This window comes from Leguminivora glycinivorella, chromosome Z (genome assembly GCF_023078275.1).
Source record: "Leguminivora glycinivorella isolate SPB_JAAS2020 chromosome Z, LegGlyc_1.1, whole genome shotgun sequence".
NCBI lineage: Eukaryota > Metazoa > Arthropoda > Insecta > Lepidoptera > Tortricidae > Leguminivora > Leguminivora glycinivorella.
Window position 1 is genome coordinate 11043699 of NC_062998.1, and position 19683 is coordinate 11063381.

At 36.7% G+C, this 19683-nt stretch overlaps 1 protein-coding gene across 5 annotated transcripts; it reads left to right on the top strand.

Moving 5' to 3' along the window:
- The first annotated feature begins 3807 nt into the window (after window positions 1–3807).
- Window positions 3808–15451, top strand: LOC125241891. 5 transcript variants are annotated; one of them, XM_048150585.1, is made up of 8 exons: window positions 3808–3835; window positions 4059–4219; window positions 5749–5841; window positions 8774–8800; window positions 11432–11844; window positions 12160–12294; window positions 12917–13165; window positions 13715–15451. In XM_048150585.1, exons 2-8 carry the CDS (start codon window positions 4134–4136, stop codon window positions 13840–13842), a joined length of 1131 nt encoding a protein of 376 aa, XP_048006542.1. In that variant the 5' UTR covers window positions 3808–3835; window positions 4059–4133; the 3' UTR covers window positions 13843–15451. The 5 variants fall into 5 exon arrangements, with proteins under 5 accessions (XP_048006542.1, XP_048006539.1, XP_048006544.1 ...); XM_048150582.1 differs by lacking the exon at window positions 3808–3835 and adding an exon at window positions 3849–3985; XM_048150587.1 differs by lacking the exons at window positions 3808–3835; window positions 12160–12294 and adding an exon at window positions 3849–3985.
- Window positions 15452–19683: the final 4232 nt, after the last annotated feature.

Genomic DNA, 19683 nt, shown 5'->3' on the forward strand with positions numbered 1-19683 from the left:
CCCCATACATCAGAATCATGGAGAATAGAGGTATTATTATCTCTATTCTTCATGATCAGAATAACAGCGCCTTCCTGACAATAATCAAAATCATATATTTCTGGTCAGGCTTTAGGTAACTTCGTTGACCACTTTCAACCACGTTGTTATACCATATTGGTGGCAAAAAAGCATAAGTCATTGAACATATTTGCAAGTCCTAAAAACTATATATAATAGGTGACCTATTTAAATATTTATGTCATGACCAGTTTATTCAAACTGGCTGCAAGTAGAGACCATAATCTCTGTCAATACATATCTCGAAAAAAGAATATAGTTATTGTCACTTTTATTCTAGAAGCAAATAATAAGACAAAAGGTGACGTAAATTTTTCGCCATCGTTTATAAACGTAAAAATGAAAAAAGGTGTTTTTACTATATTCTTTTTAGGGCTTCTCTGTATTTCTTACGCAGAAAATGTGAAAAAAAGCGTCGATAATTTACGAGCCGACGTAAATGACGACGTAGGCGATAACGACGACGCTAAAGATATTGCTATGGAGATTCCGGATATCGAACCAGAAAACAAAACTAGAATTCAACTATGCAGTGCTAGAAGACAGAACAACAATATGCATCCTATTCTAAACGCGACTTCCAAGCAGTTCCCCTTCATGGCAGCAATGCTATCTCTAAGTGAAGCACATTTATGTTCTGGCACGATACTCGCCAATGGCTTAATATTAACCACAGCGACATGCATCCAAAAGCAAATCAATGCCGTATTAATAAATACTTTATATTCTAAAATTAACGCCCCAGGAGCAGTGAGAGTCAGTGTTATTAAAACCGAAAAATTCCCTACTTACAGCGGTGAAGAATCTCTTCATGATGTTGGAGTTGTTTATACGCATAAATTCAATTCTTCAGTTGCTTCCAAGATTAGACTAAGCAACTACACTTCCGCTCAGCACCTAGTTGATATGGAGTGTTTAGGATTCGGACTTAACGAGCAAGCCGGTTATACAGAGCATCTTCAATATGTCGGCGTGGAGCATCGTTTTACGGGTCAGCCTGGTAACAAGTTGAATGTTTTCATTGACTGTATTGAAACAAAAGAACAGACTTGTTTCACAGATTACGGCGGCCCTGCAATTTTCGGGAATGAAGTAGTTGGCATAGTAGTAAAGGGATCTGAGAATTGTATTCAAGAAATGTCTCCTAATTATGCTATAAACAAGGAAATGGGTACTATTTTACCTACTTACAGCTTCAGGGCTTGGGTGGACGAAAGACTAAAGATTGTGTATGAAAAAAGCATTGTAAAAATTCCATTTTTCCCACAGAAACTGGTAGGAATGGACAATCCGGAGACCCAAAAATTATCATCTGCTTTTAATCCTGTAGCTTCTTTTTACTCTATTATTGTACTTTGTATGATTCCATTTTACTTTCATTGAAATAATGTATTATTTCGATTAGAAGAATATTCGGTTGAATAAATTTTAGTTAAAATTCCATATGTTCATATTCATAATCTTTATATACAGTGTTCTTGTTACCAATTATAGCTTCCCTGACAGAGAAAGATAGCCGCTAATTGATGTGGATTCTTTTTGCGTATCGAATCCACACTCGCGTTTGCCAACGTTGTGGCCAACGATTCGACCGATAGTTTGCACGGGTATTTCCATTGTCCAATGGCAGGGGCGGCTCACTCCGCGATTCTATCGCCGCGCTACAAGTACATCCTGGCGGCCGCGAGTTCGCGGCCTACTCAGGGGTGGCGCGCGTTCTCACGGAATGCACGTTCGCACTTTCTATTGTTACTTTACATCGCGAGTTTTTTAAGGTTCATATGCGATGTCCGCTTGTCGAATGGCTAATAATACTTAGTTAAATAGACATCATGAATCACAGAACTAAATCAAGATAGAAGGAAAATGCTCGGCGATTAACAGCGAAACCGAGCGTGTAACGTTTTGTGTCGAGCCTATGACGTCACGAGTGTACTTTAGTGATGGGAACGTTGTCGCCGCGTAACCCATTCGATCGATTGTGGAGTTTGCGTGCGGGATGCCCGCCGAAGTTAAAAATATCGGATGTTCATCTTCGTTGTGAAATGAAGTAAGTATATACCTGTATTCGTGTGATGACAAACAATTCACTAGTAGGTATATAATTTGCCTAAGGCCAGGAACAAAGATTTTAGTAGGTAGGTATTAATACTAGTTAATATTTCGTAATATTTTTAAGAAAATCGACCATGTACTCACAGCATTATCCTCATGTTATTTGTTACAACTTTTAGTAATTTATAAATATAATTAACCATTAACACATTTTTAGAGTTATTTTTATTCATAATAAATATAGAGCGTATTATGTTTGTATTTGTTTTTCTGCCGACCACAAATTCAACGTTAATACCGTAACTGTAACCTATTTTAAAGTTTAATTTACTTTTCACTCGTACTTTATATGTATAGTTTCATAACAATATAAAAACATAATTATAATTTCCACTGCTTCGCAAAATCGATTTAAATCGAATAAGGAAATCGCAGCATACATGACGATATAGTTCCGTGGTGCACCACTATTCTTAAGTTCGACGTGAGTTCGACGAACAAAATAACAAAATCTACCTTCACTTTGTCTCGACAGTTTGAATAGCCTATTTTTATATCGCTTGTTTTAAACGCACGCTAAGTCGGACTCGTCAAATTAAAGCCGCAATGGAAAACTAGTTTGACGGCCGTACGTCAGCTAATGTTTTGATGATAAAAATAGGAAAATCGTGTTTTTTATTTAATAAAAAATATTTTAGGACAAATTGTACTTACCGATGATAGGAAACACTTTGTTTAACACCCTTGCTTTTATTGGTGGTGTTTGAACAGTTAATTATCGAATACCGACCCATTTTGTATTTTTCACTGTATGTCACTCGCGGGCAGCGGTCGGGAGCAGACTGACTTGCGCGGCGAACAATGTCGCTCGCTATTTAACTTTTCCGCACGCGAAGTAGATACACTTTTTCCTTCTATCTTGATTTAGTTCTGTGTCATGAATAAAATAAATACTACATTTACTGATTAAGTCCCACAGAAAAGTTCAATAAGGCTTGTAATGTTGGAACTTGAACAAACATATATAAAATACAGTATATATACCTAGAAAGTACCCAAGACTTGAATACATATAATAGTATAACATTTTATCTGAGTATTAATTCGTTTTAGTGCATAGGCAACCCTATCGCCGGACGCCGCGCACGTGCGGCTCGTTTCTTTGTATGGATTTTGTAGGTATTTAAAAAGGCGGCATTTCATGAACATCAAAGCAGTGGGCCTTCTGTACTTGTACTATTATATATTGACAATGGAAATACACATGCTAGGAACACACTACGCGGACGTCCGTCGTAAATCGTCCGCGACCGTGACCGATCAGTGTGCACGGAACAAAACATCCAGCGAGCCAGATTTCGGTCGGACGTCCGTGCGCTCAAGGCCACGTCCGCGTCCGTCAACCGATAGTTTGCACGGTTATGTGTAATGTCATTGTCCAGATTCCCGTCCGCGGTCGATTCACGACGGACGTCCGCGTAGTGTGTTCCTAGCTTAACCGTGCAAACTATCGGTCGACGGACGCGGACGTGGCCTTGAGCGCACGGACGTCCGATCGAAATCTGGCTCTCTGGATGTTTTGTTCCGTGCACACTGATAGGTCGCGGTCGCGGTCGTTTTCGTAGTATGTTCCTAGCTTTATATACTTCTATTATCCCTGGGTCTATTCTAGTCTATTGTCAAATCAAACGACAAACACTAAACAGAACAGAACGTAAACGTATGTACCTGCATTTACTGCTAAAATAATATTGTGTTATCCTTTTTCAAATTACTAAATATAAGTTTACGGACTTATAGTACATACTAAAATTTTCCTGAGTTCATTAACGTAAAATATTTATAAATGACTTTAAATCAAGACTTTGGGGTTAGTATTATGATTTTCATGAGGTTCTATCGCGTAGAAGTTTTGCGCCTAATGTTTTTTACACATTTTACAGAATAGGAGGCGTCAGATAATACCGTCGGCAAGAAGAGGCATTCATTGTCAGGACCGGTCAGCGGACGCAAGCGTTATGGCGCGATACGGTGATGACAATAGCAGCGATGAGGAGCCTCAGAGGAGCTCAGACGGTGTTGACGAGGTGGACAACGTCATGAGGTAGATCTTCAACTCTTAAATCATCGTTACAATCCCGTCTAAGTTTTTTGCAACTTTATCAAAATGGTGGCGCCATCATCATTAGCTATATCAGTCATTTGTGCCACACTAGTGAGCCCATGCTCAATGACCATTTAACATATTATGTAAAATAACCTTCTTGTAAAAATTTTGTAAAATAATCTTGGTTTACACTCTGAATTAGTTTTCATTCTCTTGCTTCTTATTAAGGTATATATTTTACTCAATATAGAACATTCTAGCTTTGCAGAAGTTGTAATTCTAAATATAAATTATACACGGTGCTTGTGAGCATTGCGAGAGATTTTAACATTGTGTTCCTGATCCCATATTAAAATTTGTGAGTGTGCTTAGTAAAAATGTGAGATTATACTGTTATGTATGGACTATGAGGGTAGGGTTTGACATATGTATGGACTATGAGGGTAGGGTTTGACATTTTGTACAAAGTGAGGTAGTCGTGAGTTGTGAGTTATAATAATATATACTTTTGGTGATTTCGCCTAGTTTCAAAGTTATTACCAATTGAAAAAAAAAAACTTACTGTTACTCAACAATTTGACAATTTGATGCTATTATGGAGAATAGTCTCACTATCTTCATCGATAGATGTCATAATTTTTAAGAAAAAAAACTGCCATTTCTGGGGTTCTGGTGAAAGGTACTTGCGAATGTTGGATTATGTAGAAATGTGTAGGTATTTATTAAAACTGCTTTTAACATCAATATTTGATTATTTGATGGAGATAAAAAGGAATATACGTGTACCATTAAGGTTTGAAGAATTTCCTTAATTCTTCATGAATCCGATTACATGAAATCGAGCTTGACAAAATTTGACTTGCAAACTCAATATGCTTAACAAACATAACGAAGAGAACAAATCTCCTAACAAATAAATGTTCCTGTTCTGAACTTAAATGCATGCTGATGCTGTTCTTATAAAAAAATACCAAAGTCACTATAAGTGTGCTGTTCAGATTTGAGGAGTTCCGTTCTGATCATCATCTGAAGTTCCACTGCACCAAAAGTCACTGTCCTGAACGTAAATGCAAGCTGTTCTTATAAAAATACCAAAGTCATTGAAAGTGTGCCGTTTAGATTTAAGGAGTTCCGTTCTGACCATCATCAATATATCATCAGGGAAGTATAAAACTGAACCAATCTGTATGTATATACATTAAGTATTTTTTTTTAATCAGCCGAGTAACAATGGAGATATTGTGGAACAAACATAACAAAAATACAGACAAATTGAGAACCACCTTCCTTGAGATTTGGGGCGGCGGTTGTAATGTAAGAAGTAAAAACCTTTCAAAAATTACATTTTAAGTGCCAGTCTTATGAAAACCATTTACTTACTTACATTTTATGTGAAAATACTTTCAAAAATAGTAAAAATATATATATATTTTTATCAATAATTTCTCAAGTTTATTTACTTTTTTTTCTTTATGCTCACGAGCACCGTGTATAACAAAAATTATGGTCAGTTATTTAATTTTCAGCAAATTTTCTCATACTTCAAGCCCACTTGCTATGAGAAGAAGAAATTCTATGACACCTCCAAATGTACAATACACTGATGATTCCGATGAACAGTAAGTAAATTCATTAGAAATCTTGGAATATAGGTAAATGTATTACAGACCATTTAATGTGGTCAAGAGTAGTAATGAAACTATATGAATACCACTGAAACACCACATTATATTGAGGGCAAGTTCGTCATCACTTTGTTCAGCTAGGCTTTATATGTTGTACAATAGGCTAGTTTCCTACTCGTACTAGTCAAATCAGCTTCTTTTTAAGAACTGTCAGAATAATTTGCTAATATGGAATTATTATGAAATACTGAGGAGTGACATCACGGTCAATTCTAAATGAATTTATATCTTTCTTTTTGACTTATTAAATAGAAATTATGTTTAAACATAACTACTGTCCATATTTTTCTTCTAATTATGTGGTGCTTTATTTCGTGCACTGCATAATAGTACATTACGATACAAGTGCGTAAAAAAGGAAGTTCGAAAAGAGTGGCGATAAATTAAAACACGACCGAAGGGAGTGTTTTAAATCGATACGAGTTACGAATTTCCTTTTCGCACATGTATCGTACGACGTTTTTCAGTACAGATGGCCCTCCGAAGTTTCGACCTGCCATATAATGAAAACAGAAATAGTATTTTATGCAACTGGCGTTTAAGTGAGGTCAAAAAAGACGAGTGGCGTGAGTAACAATTTGAGGCGAAGCCGAAAATTGTTAATAAAGACGCCACGAGTATTTTTTGACTCAGTTAAACATCGTTGCATATAATATTTTTTCTACGACCATGCACTTACCTTCCTAACAATGCTTTAAGAGCTATATCGTATGCGTGGGTGCGCGGGGCGCCGGGCGGGGGCGGGCATCTTTTATGTAGGGTTTTAAAGATCTATGCACGACACTGTAAATGACGAATAACACTACGGGAGTAAAAAAAATATATTTTTCAGTACAGATGGTGTTTTTTTTACGCATTAGTGCGAGAAGTGGTTCATTATATGGCAGGTCGAAACTTCGGAGGGCCATCTATCTGTACTGAAAAACGTCGTACGATACACGTGCGAAAAGGAAATTCGTAACTCGTGTCGATTCAAAACACACCCTTCGGTCGTGTTTTAATTTATCGCCACTCGTTTCGAATTTCCTTTTTTACGCACTGTATCGTAATGTACTATTATTTTAAGTATAGAAAACTAGCCTATTTATTTTAGTTTTATTGCCAAACAATATTAATACTTGATGGATGATGTGCATGTATGGGTATCATGGGTATGGTATGGTGATGATAGCAGTTATTGGTTTGGCTTTTTCTTTTTACTTTCTCATTAACTTAATAAAACCGGCTTGGTTCGAGTCAGACTCGCCCACCGAGGGTTCTGTGCAAACTTTCAATGGTTAAAATAATCTCATGTTACTCATATAAATAGGTACTCTCATCCTCCTTGCGTTATCTCGGCATTCGCCACGGCTCATGGGAGCCTGGGGTCCGCTTTGACAACGAATCCCAAGATTTGGCGTAGGCACTAGTTTTTACGAAAGCGACTGCCATCTGACCTTCCAACCCGAAGGGTAAACTAGACCTTATTGGAATTAGTCCAATTTCCTTACGATGTTTTCCTTCACCGAAAAGCGACTGGCAAATATCAAATGACATTTCGCACATAAATTCCGAAAAACTCATTGGTGCGAGCCGGGGTTCGAACCCGCGACCTTCGGAACGAAAGTCGCAGGTACCTACCGCTAGGCTACCAGCGCTTCGTGATAAATAGGTACTCTAATGCACAATGTTAACCAAATTCAACATTTTTTATTATTTTATTTGAATGTAGGTGATTTATATAAAATCTCTTATAAATGTCAAGTATGGTACTCGTGGATGTTTACAAGGGTGGGTAAATTGAAAATTAAAATCTGAGGGGTTTTTAATGAATAAAAAAACAGTTTCCAAGATACAGATATGATTTTATTTTTACTGTAATAATTGTTATAAAACTAATGTCGTGTAAAAAAATCATAACTTTTCGTCGGGAAACTTCGGAGATAAAAGTGGGTCCGTATTTTTTTTAAACATTTTTCTTTAAAAATAGTTTATTTCCACAACAAAAAAATAATAATAATTAGGTTTGATATGTACAATTTGAGCTCTTTTTAACGATATCCCACTTGACCTAGTAACTTGAGATTTACAGCTTGCCCCCCTTTCATATTGGCCATTTTCTATAGTTAATATTAATAAATAAATAAAAATTGTAGAGGTTAACAATTTCCATAACTATTCCAAATTAGATATTACCTTATTGGTACGGAACCTTAAACAGGACGCATTTTAAAAAGTCACAAATCATATAGTTTTGAACAAAGTTTATTTGTTAATGATTTAATTGTTTTATCTTAAAATGACAATAAACTGTAAACTATAAATTATCAACCTGTTTGTGTAACATTCTGTCCCATTGTCCTAGAGACACAATAGTATAGAATACATTTTGTATAACAAACTAGGCTATGAGCCGTGGCAAATGCCGTGATAACGCAAGGAGGATGATGATTTTGTATAACTAACTAGTTTAGAAGAAATGTTGATAACATAGAAGTTGGTTATTAGCCAGGTCCACACTGGCCGCACGCCTCGTAAGGAAAACGTCCGTGCTCATTCGCACACGTTTGCCTCGCCCGAGCAAATTTGCTCAGCAAGATGGCGGCCCTCGGTCAGAGCTGTTCAAAATAGTTCTGTACATATTTATTTCCGTGGCAAGTAATTCGTGGTTTTTGCATTTTCTTTTGAATAAGGATTAAAAAGAAAAGTAAATCTTTCACGATTAACGGCAATAAATATGTGCTCTCGTGTAGAACTATTTTGAACAGCTGACTGTGGGTATAACCTGTTAGAGCGTCATTTTTTACATAAGCGAAAATGGGGTACCTGTACCTGCATCTTACTTTAACACGACACACCTGTTTAAATTATTTGTGCATTGTTACAGGAGACGCCTTGTATTAAACACTAATAGGTACAGTCAGCAATACTTATTAGCCGGGTCCACACAGGCTGCACGCCTCGCGAGGAAAAAGCCCGTGCTCATGCGCGCACGTTTGCCTCGCCCGAGAAAATTTGCTCTGAACGAATTACGTGCCATGAAAATAAATATTTGCAGAACTATTCTGAACAGCTGACCGAGGGCCGCCATCTTGCCGAATAAAGGGCCTGGCCGGACTGCCATGGTAAAATTGCCCCTGGCTAAATATGAAATATTGATATGCAGGATTATTCGTATTGTTACTACAACTACATGTACTACTACTGGATATTATGCCTCAAACTATTTCCGTTTACGAAAAAAATTAAAAAAAAAGAAATTTTGTTTTTTATTTTTTTCTTTAAAACCGCGTATCCGATTGACTTGTTATTTGGATATTTTATAGATATATTAGGGATACATCAATTAAAAAAAATTTACTTCCTGACTTTTTGTTAAGTACATTTTTTTTAAATTTATGTTTTAATTTTTTTTTTTTACCACATACGAGTTAGCGACACCAACTATATTTTCATATAATAATCGCCATTTTATACTCTATATTACATATATTTTTATCAAAAATATTAGTTTGGATCAAGAATGTCAAAATAAGTTATTTATATATTACTAGTATTACCCTTTGCCGTGCCTACACCCGAAGGGTAGAATCAGGCTAAAGAGAGAGAGAGAGAGAGTATTAGTACGTTGTACGTTGCTCCTGGAAAGTGATGTATGAAAATTTTGGCATAATTAATGGAAGATTTTTTTAAAATTGGGATATGTAGATTATAGGCCGAAGTTATTTTTCATCAACCCTCCCCCCTCTGCGTCACCCCTCTACCCCCCCTTAAAGAGCCGAAAATGCGATTTTTCTCGATTTCTGACAAAACCGATGAAGATACAGAAAAAGCGTGCAGGAACGAAGTAATCCTTAATGAATTTACTACAAATCTCTCATAAACACTTTAGTGCTAGGACTTATAGTTTTCGCGCAATCCGTCACGAAAGTTGCTCCTTTCTGCAATTTTCTTTAATGAATGATAAGTTTTCTCCTTAAATGCTTACGAAATCGTCGGTTTGATAGTACTAAAATATTATAAACTCAGAATGAATTTCAGGGGAAAAAATCACTACCATGGGCGGGACTTGAACTCACGGCCTCTAGATTGATAGATATGATAGATAAATGACGCTAGGGGTACCATTGATTCATATAGTAGAAAGCTGAAAGATTCGCTAGAAACTAGGGATGAGCTTTTGTTGGCTCAGTTGGTAGAGCCCTCGAGTTTCTATCCGGAAGCCGTGAGTTCAAGTCCCATCCATGGTAGTGATTTATCCCCTTAATTTTATTATAGTCATGAGTTTACAATATTTTAGTCGTATCAAACAAATTTCGTAAGCATTTTGGGAGAACACTTTAATATTTTTTAAAGAAAATTGCAGAAAGGAGCAACTTTCGTGACGGATTGCGCGAAAACTATAAGTGCTATCCTACACGCTTTTTCTGTATCTTCATCGGTTTTGTCAGAAATCGAGAAAAATCGCATTTTCGGCTCTTTAAGGGGGGGGAGAGGGGAGGGGTGGGGAAGTTTTGATGAAAAATAACTTCGGCCTATAATCTACATATCCCAATTTAAAAAAAATCTTCCATTAATTATGCCAAAATTTTCATACATCACTTTCCAGGAGCAACGTACTAAAGGGTAATACTAGTAATATATAAATAACTTATTTTGACATTCTTGATCCAAACTAATATTTTTGATAAAAATATATGTAATAGAGTATAAAATGGCGATTATTATATGAAAATATAGTAGGTGTCGCTAACTCGTATGTGGTAAAAAAAAAATTTAAAACATAAATTAAAAAAAAATGTACTTAACAAAAAGTCAGGAAGTAAATATTTTTTTAATTGATGTATCCCTAATATATCTATAAAATATCCAAAGAACAAGTCAATCGGATACGCGGTTTTAAAGAAAAAATAAAAAACTAAATTTCTTTTTTTTTAATTTTTTTCGTAAACGGAAACAGTTTGAGGCATAATATCCAGTAGTAGCACATGTAGTAACAATACGAATAATCTGCATATCAATATTTCATATTTAGCCAGGGGCGATTTTACCATGGCAGTCCGGCCAGGCCCTTTAATCGGCCGGGGCAAACGTGCGCGCATCAGCATGGACGTTTTCCTCGCGACGCGAGGCGTGCGCCCAGTGTGGATGTGGACCCGGCTAATAACTTTGCATGCATACAAATACATATGTGGAGGTAACATTCCTTTGAAGTTGACTGTAGAAGTGTACAACATATTTCCTCACGTAAATCATATTTAATTTTAGTATAATTTTATATTATCCACTACTTATTTTCATTACTTTTCTATATATTTTGATCTATTATAACGAAACGATCATCAATAGCTCATGACTATCACTCTGTATACTTCATAACTACCCATTTTATTTACATTTAATCAAATCTTTTTTCTTCTTCTTTGTTGCCATTAAGTTGCATTAAACATTATTTGCTTTTCTATGATTCCGCTTCCTAGTTTCCGTAAATAGTATCAGTACAAGGTGAATAAGTTGTGAGCGGTTCATGTCTGTTTCGTTACAGCGGTGTCCTAGCCAAATCCTTACCCGCCACACTCCCGTCACGTTCATATTACAGTGACGACTTTGATGTATGGCGGACGCCTATCCAACATATCCACAAGTCCGGCTCAGTGTCGCCTCCGCCACTCGGCAATAGAAGCAATGACAGCCGGAACTCCAGCTTTTCCAGCAGATCTCCAAATATTTCACACAGAATAAACCAGTCAACTAGAGAAAGAGAACAAGAGTCCTCAGGAAACGTAACCAAATTCTTATTCGGCCTGCTGACAATATTATGCGCTGCATATTATTATCAATTCTTTAGCTCATCAAACCAGCAGGATAGGTATGATGAAATGAAATTTCGACGAGATCTACATGAATTGGGAGCGAAGTATAGAGTAACAGACGACTCAATTCTACAGTTACAAGCAGGTAACTTCATTGTATGTATTAAGTGCTCTATGTAAGTTTATCTTTCCCGCTATTTGTGACAAGTGGCGAAGCTAAGCGTGGGCGAAACGACACCTCGATCACGGCCTAACACCCAATTTTATTATTGCCTTGCGAAGAATTGAATACCGCCCGCTATGGATTAGCTACCTACGCTATCAAATCAAGAATCGATTGCCTGTAGTCTTGCCCCTCTATGCTGACCCACAATGCCAGTTACCTACTTAATTATCTTGAAAACAGCAGATGAGAATTATTGGTTTTTACGTGCATACCAAACAATGTCTTAATTTTTAGGAATATCAACAATATTTGAGAGGGAGGACACTAGCTGTTTTATATTTCTTTATAACAGCCAGAAAAAAGATTACAATCCCGGCAAATTTTACGGCTTCGTTGATCACGTGGTATCAAATACGGCCAAATTTTTACGTAAGTTTGCATTCTAACAGCTAACATATCCCCGGTTAGGTCACATCATGTGACCATTTAGCGCAACTTATAATTTTGTGTAATTAGTTTTAGTTTAAGATAGTTATAAGCAGGGCCCGTAATGCTTTCAAACCGGTGACATCAATTTAAAGTCACGCTGCATATTGATTCAAATAATTTTATTGTAATAATTAATCATTATTCATCAACCAATTAATTCATGTACAAATGACTTCAAAAGTAAGCTCATACGTGGAATAATTAATACCTATTTGATAGGTTAGTACTGAAGTCATGATTAAAATGATTGATGGATAATGATTAATTATTCAATAAAACTTCTGAATCATCTTATATGCAGCGTGACGTCAAATTTATGTCATCGGCATGAAAGTTACGGGCCCTGGTTATAAGTATGTATTTGTGCTAATAAATGCTTTTTCTTTCTTTCAAATTTCAATTTTACTGTTAAATGAGCTTACACAGTTAAGAATCCGTCTTTCCTATCAGTTATGAAATTCAATAAGGCGCAATATGCAATTTATTTAAAACTTAGGTATTTTATTTCCATAATGATTGGTAGTATGTGATCAATTGATCATTAAAGTTTCGGTTTTTGTAGGCAACGACACGACCCCATCCAAGCACCGAGTTGTAGACGGCGCCGACTTAGACATGGGCAGTCACTCGCAACTGGTGTGCGCGTACCAGGAGGACATAGCCAAGACGGGAGTGCTCCTGGTCAAAGACGTAGCACTCGTCCCGTCGCCGCTCGCCATGGCCTTCCATTATTACTGCGATGAGTACCAGCCACTCGTGAGGAAGAGCGCCATATTCTTCACACTGAATACCGCCAAATGCCACAATTCAGGTAAGTGTACTGTGTGTCTTGGTTCACACGATACTGCGCGTACAGTCAACAACACAGCTGTGAATACAGACAAAGTGCCAAAAATATGTATACACACCTTAATGCACAAGTTATAAAGTTCTGTATACATATTTTTCTTTGTCTTTATTCACAGCTGTGTTGTTGACTGTACCAGGACGACATAGGCTTGGCGGCAGTGCTCTTAGTCGAGGACGTGGCGCCCGTCCCATCGACACTCGCCATGGCCTATTACTACTGCGATGAGTACCAGGCTACCAGCCATTGGTTAGGAAGGGCGCCATATTCTTCACTTTGAATACCGCCAAACGCCACAATTCAGGTATGTATATGCGTATGTTCTTAGACTTACATAATACTAACAAAAAAAGAGAATGTCTTCAGTAACGACGACTGCTTTAGTTTAATCTCTAAACTTTAGAGTCTAAAGAATCTAAATCTATTTTTAAAGCGGCGTAATACTTTTGAAAACATAGGTTCAAGCTAATTTTTTCTGTCTCTCTAACCTGTTATTTTCTCATCCTGTTTCAGGCGAAACATCGTCTCACGCATCGGCAGAAAGATGTCTAAAGGAAAAATGGAACACCGTCCCCAAAGACAACATCGGGCCCCTCCTGACCAGGGTGGCGAACGTCGTGGTCGACGTCACGACAGTATAATAAAGAGTACTGTCGTACAGTATGGCCACTCCCGCTCCCCGCTGAAAGTGCCGCCCACCCCCTCTCGATTACCTCACAGTTACCGCATATCAAAAACGCGAACAGTCGACCTGTCATATCTCACTCGTACAAACATGGTACGCGTTCACCTACACGAGCTTAGAATGTGTGGTAGAAACGCGCCTCTTTCATATATTTGAATATTTGACCGCCAGTGTCCGCGATGTGACGTCACCGAAGGCGTGTAACTTTCGTATGATAATTAATTTACTACCACGTTTTTTCGAAGGAGAGGGAATGCATGTACAGTGCGACCAAAAAGAGTAGAAAATAAATGAGGGCGCCACTGTGCTTTAGCCGGCAAAACTGAATAGATCGATGGATCGAGGACATGATCGACATTGATACTTGCTTGATATGTCTAATAAAAACTTAAAATACCTATCTCGATTGCCGAGGGTATGGCAATCGCAACTATCCCTAACGCAACCCTAAACCCGATTTCGATGATTTTTTTTATGGAGACAGTTTCAGGTCCGGAGAAGAAACATACATAGGGTAGTTTTTATAAGTCAAGCCAGGCAAAGCCACGGAATGAAGATAGTAATTAATAGGTATACATAGTTATGAGATATTGAATACATCTAACGGTTTAGTTCTATTCTAATTACATCGGTTTACTTTTTGATACATATTCTTACAGAAAGAAAGATAATAAAACGAAAAGAAAAAGATTTTTCAAATTTCTTCTTTTAATGTAACAAATCAAAGTCAACACAGATAATCCTTATCTATCTCATTCAAGTATTCTTCTTCCATTTTTATCCAAGTATTATTTCCTGTGCTTTGTAGGTGATTCAAACTTGTTATTCGTACTTCCTTTCTTTATTATCTTAACAGCACTCTCAGATTTCCCTTAAATTGAAAAATTAGCAAAACATTATTTCCAGGAAAAAATATTATCGAATATTGTTGCGTATGAGGCAGGTCGTCGTCGATTTTTTTTAATAAAAAGCCTGTTGATCGTTCACGTGATTAAATATCAAGAAACGGCAATCGCACTATATGACATGTCAACGCTCCAAAACTCCTCCAAATATTTACGATAATTTACGATAGCGAAACTGCATAAAAACGGGTCAATTTGTTAAAAATTTTACATCTGTCTGTGCCTCGGTTCATAAATACAACAAAATAATTTAGAAGGTACATACCCGACATATTAGCAGTTCGTTATTAAACATCGTCTAATGGTCGGTTCCACCAAACCGTCTGTCACCGTTAAAGTTTATTGTATGAGAAGTTCCATAGACGCCTGCTGCGTGACGATGATGAGTCTGTCAAATGTGGTTGATGCAACTGGCCCTAAATCGAACAAAAGTCAATAGTTTCATTCATTTGGACTAGATTTTTAACAACTTTCGTCAAAGGAATCAAAAATAACAAAAAATCAAAAACATTTATTCAATAAGTAGTGACAAAGACATATTTAACTCCGTATAGACGGATAAAGTCTAAGAAAAAAACGTACCTCAAAGCCTTAGAGAAAAAGGTACGGTGGCCTAGATGGCGTTATACCTTTGGGGAACGCTCGGCTAGATGGCGCTAATATTAATACCTATTTGACATTTTAACACATATTATGCTAGCAATATGGGCCAAATTGTCAAAACTGAGGTTCAAAAGTTTTAAGCTTGTGTCGAGAGATGGCAGTCTATGCACTGTGATAACACATTTTACTTGGACAGTAACTCTTTATAATACTCGATCCTCTTTGGTAGTGACTAAGTAGTAATCCAGTAGGCCTAGCACATGATGGCCGCGGGAGTATGTCGCCGCGAGATAGATGACACGTCTTTGTCTAATTGTATTAATGACATAAGGACAGGTAGTCTATCTCGCGGCGACATACTCCCGCGGCCATCATGTGCTAGGCCTGCTGGTAAATATCGTTAATTTATAATAAATTGTTAACAATTTAAATTTACGCGTCAATATTTGACAACTATGACAAGACACCTTGTGATAGCATGTTAGTTCCATTTTATTTAATTTCTACGCTTTATGGTCGGACTGTACACACGATTTGAGTTTCCTTCCTACCCCCTAGCGAGAGGGGCTAAACTGGCCCTATTCCGCTAAAACCACTCCACTCAGGCGTTTCACCCTTTTTGTTATTAGTGAAGGCGCACTGGGATCGAGATCCGATTTCCCCTTAATCGCAAAAGGTCCGAGCCTAGGGGCCCAGTAAACTTGTTCTTTTGAGGAAGGGTGCGGTGGTATGTAGTGGGGCTTCTCGTAGTTCAAATGCCGTACCAAGGTCTCTAAATCCGGGCCTGAAATGCGGTCAAGCATTTCAAAACCCAGGAGCTAAAAGAGTGTGTTGTAAAAAGAGGGTGCCTGTGTCTATCTGCCTAGAGTCGGCTATTTATGATGCAAATGTCGTTACGTAGGTATTATAAAGTCTAGGCAAAGTTAATGTGAGTGTGCACGGGAAAACGTCCTACTTTGTCGATTGCTATAAAGCCGCTCAGTTTATTCATATAAAGATACAAGTAAATCTCGCCTTAATGGTAACCGACAAAGTGGGACGTTTTACTAGATACCTTACACTCATATTATGTCCAAGTTTTAAGTTATGCAATCATAATGTTTTATGGCGATGACCGCTGAAGGCGATGTTTAATTTCAATTATGCCTTATCGTTTTACGTCTATAAAATATTTCCTTACAAACATCAATCATGCATGACAACGTTTATAGGAAACGTCTAAAATAATGTATGGAAAGGTCACGTAACGCCCATCTTAAATATCCTAATACATAATATATAATATTATTTGCCGATAGTCGTTGGTAGTCCTGCACGGGAAGCATGGTCGCGCGATAGACGATAAAATATCAGGCCGTCCCTATCGCACTTACAAATAGTGCGATAGGGACGGCCTGCTATTTTATCACTTATCGCGCGACCATAATTGCCTGCCTGGTGTTTGACACTTTACAGTGTATACTATAGTATGAATTTTTTGAAACGAACGTTTCTAAACAAAGGCATTGTTCCTTTTGTGTTGAGCAAGAGCTTCTGTTTAGGCACGTGCTAAGACAACAAGTTAATTTAAAAAGCAACTGTATCCTGATAATTGTAAGGTTCAAATCTGTGCAGGAGCAAATTTGAGATAGATTGTTTTGGAAATGTGAAGCGATAGACCACACCGGTATAGTTGCAAGTACACAGCGCTTCTAATACTTTGATACTTGGTGGTGGTGGTGTAAGTAATGAAACACGTAGGTATATCACTGTTATTTTTTATTAATGATTTTGTTAACAATCAACAATTGTATATAGCAATATATAAATAATTAATTACATAAATATTAGGTACAAGTCTATAGACATACACATTTTTTTCGTACTGTATTATTTATACTTTGAAATTTAGATTTATTGTATGTAACTAAAGTATTTATTTTATTTGTTTTTACTGTAGTTATTACAATTTAATTTTTTTTATTGATTTTTTTATATTCCTAATTGTTAGACAAACATTCCTAATAATTTAAATTACGGTTTGTTTAGTTATTTATGTTATTTTATATATCAAGACTTGTACCTAATATTTATGTAATTAATTATTTATATATTGCTATATATAATTGTTGATTGTTAACAAAATCATTAATAAAAAATAACAGTGATATACCTACGTGTTTCATTACTTACACCACCACCACCAAGTATCAAAGTATGTATTAGAAGCGCTGTGTACTTGCAACTATACCGGTGTGGTCTATCGCTTCACATTTCCAAAACAATCTATCTCAAATTTGCTACTGCACAGATTTGAACCTTACAATTATCAGGATACAGTTGCTTTTTAAACTAACTTGTTGTCTTAGCACGTGCCTAAACAGAAGCTCCCGCTCAACACAAAAGGAACAATGCCTTTGTTTAGAAACGTTCGTTTCAAAAAATTCATACATACTCGTTAGTTATTCGCCAGAGCGTCGGTCTTAAAATGCAGACACATCAAAAAAATATTTAGTAAGTAAGATCATTTTCTTGTTAGTGGTCGTGGTAGTATATGTACATATATACAATGTGAAAATTACTTCCAAGCTATGGAAGTCAATGTTGATCTGTTTTATTTTGTAATAATTACCACACAATTTGATAATTTCTTTCAATGTCTTTCGAGTTGTACCCATTACTATCGATAGAATGGTGTGGTAGGATTACAAATTTATAATTTTATATAAATGTATTAAGTTAAGAATATTATTAAAAGTAATAATATACCTAACAATTGGACTGACTATTGTAAGAAATAATACAGCTCTCCATATTTGAAATTTATTGTAGAATTGTAGATCTTATCAATTATGATCAGTATTCAGTGATGAGCTAAGCTACCATTGCCGACGTTCAAGCCGTCGGGCGAAAGGGTGCAACATTACCAAACTTCGCCCTTGTTTGCCACCAGTGTGTTAAGTACAGTCATCGGCAATATCATCGCACAAAAAGACATCTGTATAAATGTCTGATAAGGTCTTATGACTCTAGAAATAAGATTGTGTCAGATATCTTTTTGTGCGATCTTCCGATGTTGCTACACATCGAACGAAGTCAACTTCACTGGCCATTTACAGGAATGTATTAAATTTGTAGCTTTAAACCTTAACAGTAACACGTTTGCTGCGGTGCCGGGTCGAAAGATCTTATTTGTAGTTGCAACTCCTCTGTGTTGCATGTTCATGGGGGATGATATTGATACATATGATTGAACATATAGGCTACTTGACCCTTTTTAGGGTTCCGTAGTCAACTACACGTGCGAAAAGGAAATTCATAACTCGTGTCGATTTAAAACACTCCCTTCGGTCCCGTTTTAATTTATCGCCACTCGTTTCGAACTTCCTTTTTTACGCACTTGTATCGTAATGTACAGTAATCGGGGGTTTGGATGCCACACGGGGTGAATGACCTCAAACATTATGCTAGTATGGATATGCCGCGGGATTCCTGGCTTTATGTGGTTAGAAAAATTACAGTTTTTTTATCATAATATTATGTACCTACCTTTATATTATCAATTTATTGCTACTACGGGTCAATGTTTTAAATGTCACATCAAATCATCATTGTTATTACTGCTGAATTTATTTTTCTTAATAATTTTAGTATAGGTCTAATAGTAAAATATGTGAGTTATATAAAAAATCACTTTATTATCGATAAATAGTTTAGTGCAAAATTAACACATTATTTTCTTAGTGACAAAAAAGGTTTGACTTTTTTATATTACACGTAAATGATACCTAAATTACTGTACTAAATTCGTTATTTTTATTTTTATATAATCATATTCCTATTTACCTATAGCATAACCAACACTTGTTTATTCAATATCGTTTGTTTTATAAATATGTTACCTACACGGGAATTGCGTTTATTTTTCGACCAGTTTTTTGTAACCTCATTGTTTATGAGCTACGGCAGATGCTTACCATCAGGCGATCCGTCTGATCCTTTGTCTTCTATGGCATAAGAAAAATTATCACGGGCCGTACGGCATATCCATATCACTGTTTCTACTTGACATCCCGCAGTGTGGCATCCAAATCCCCGATCACTGGTAATGTACTATTTTTCACCAACTGATACTTTCTGAGGTTCTGTCTTTTTTACTCGCGACCTGTAGCGTAATCTTTTATTGATACACGAAACTATTGGCACTTCAACTATTTAACCGATACGCACTGCAGCTTTGGAGTTGTTATATGGGAAATTGCTCCGGTGTTTCACTTACCCGCCGCATTAACCTTACCGCAATGTAATAA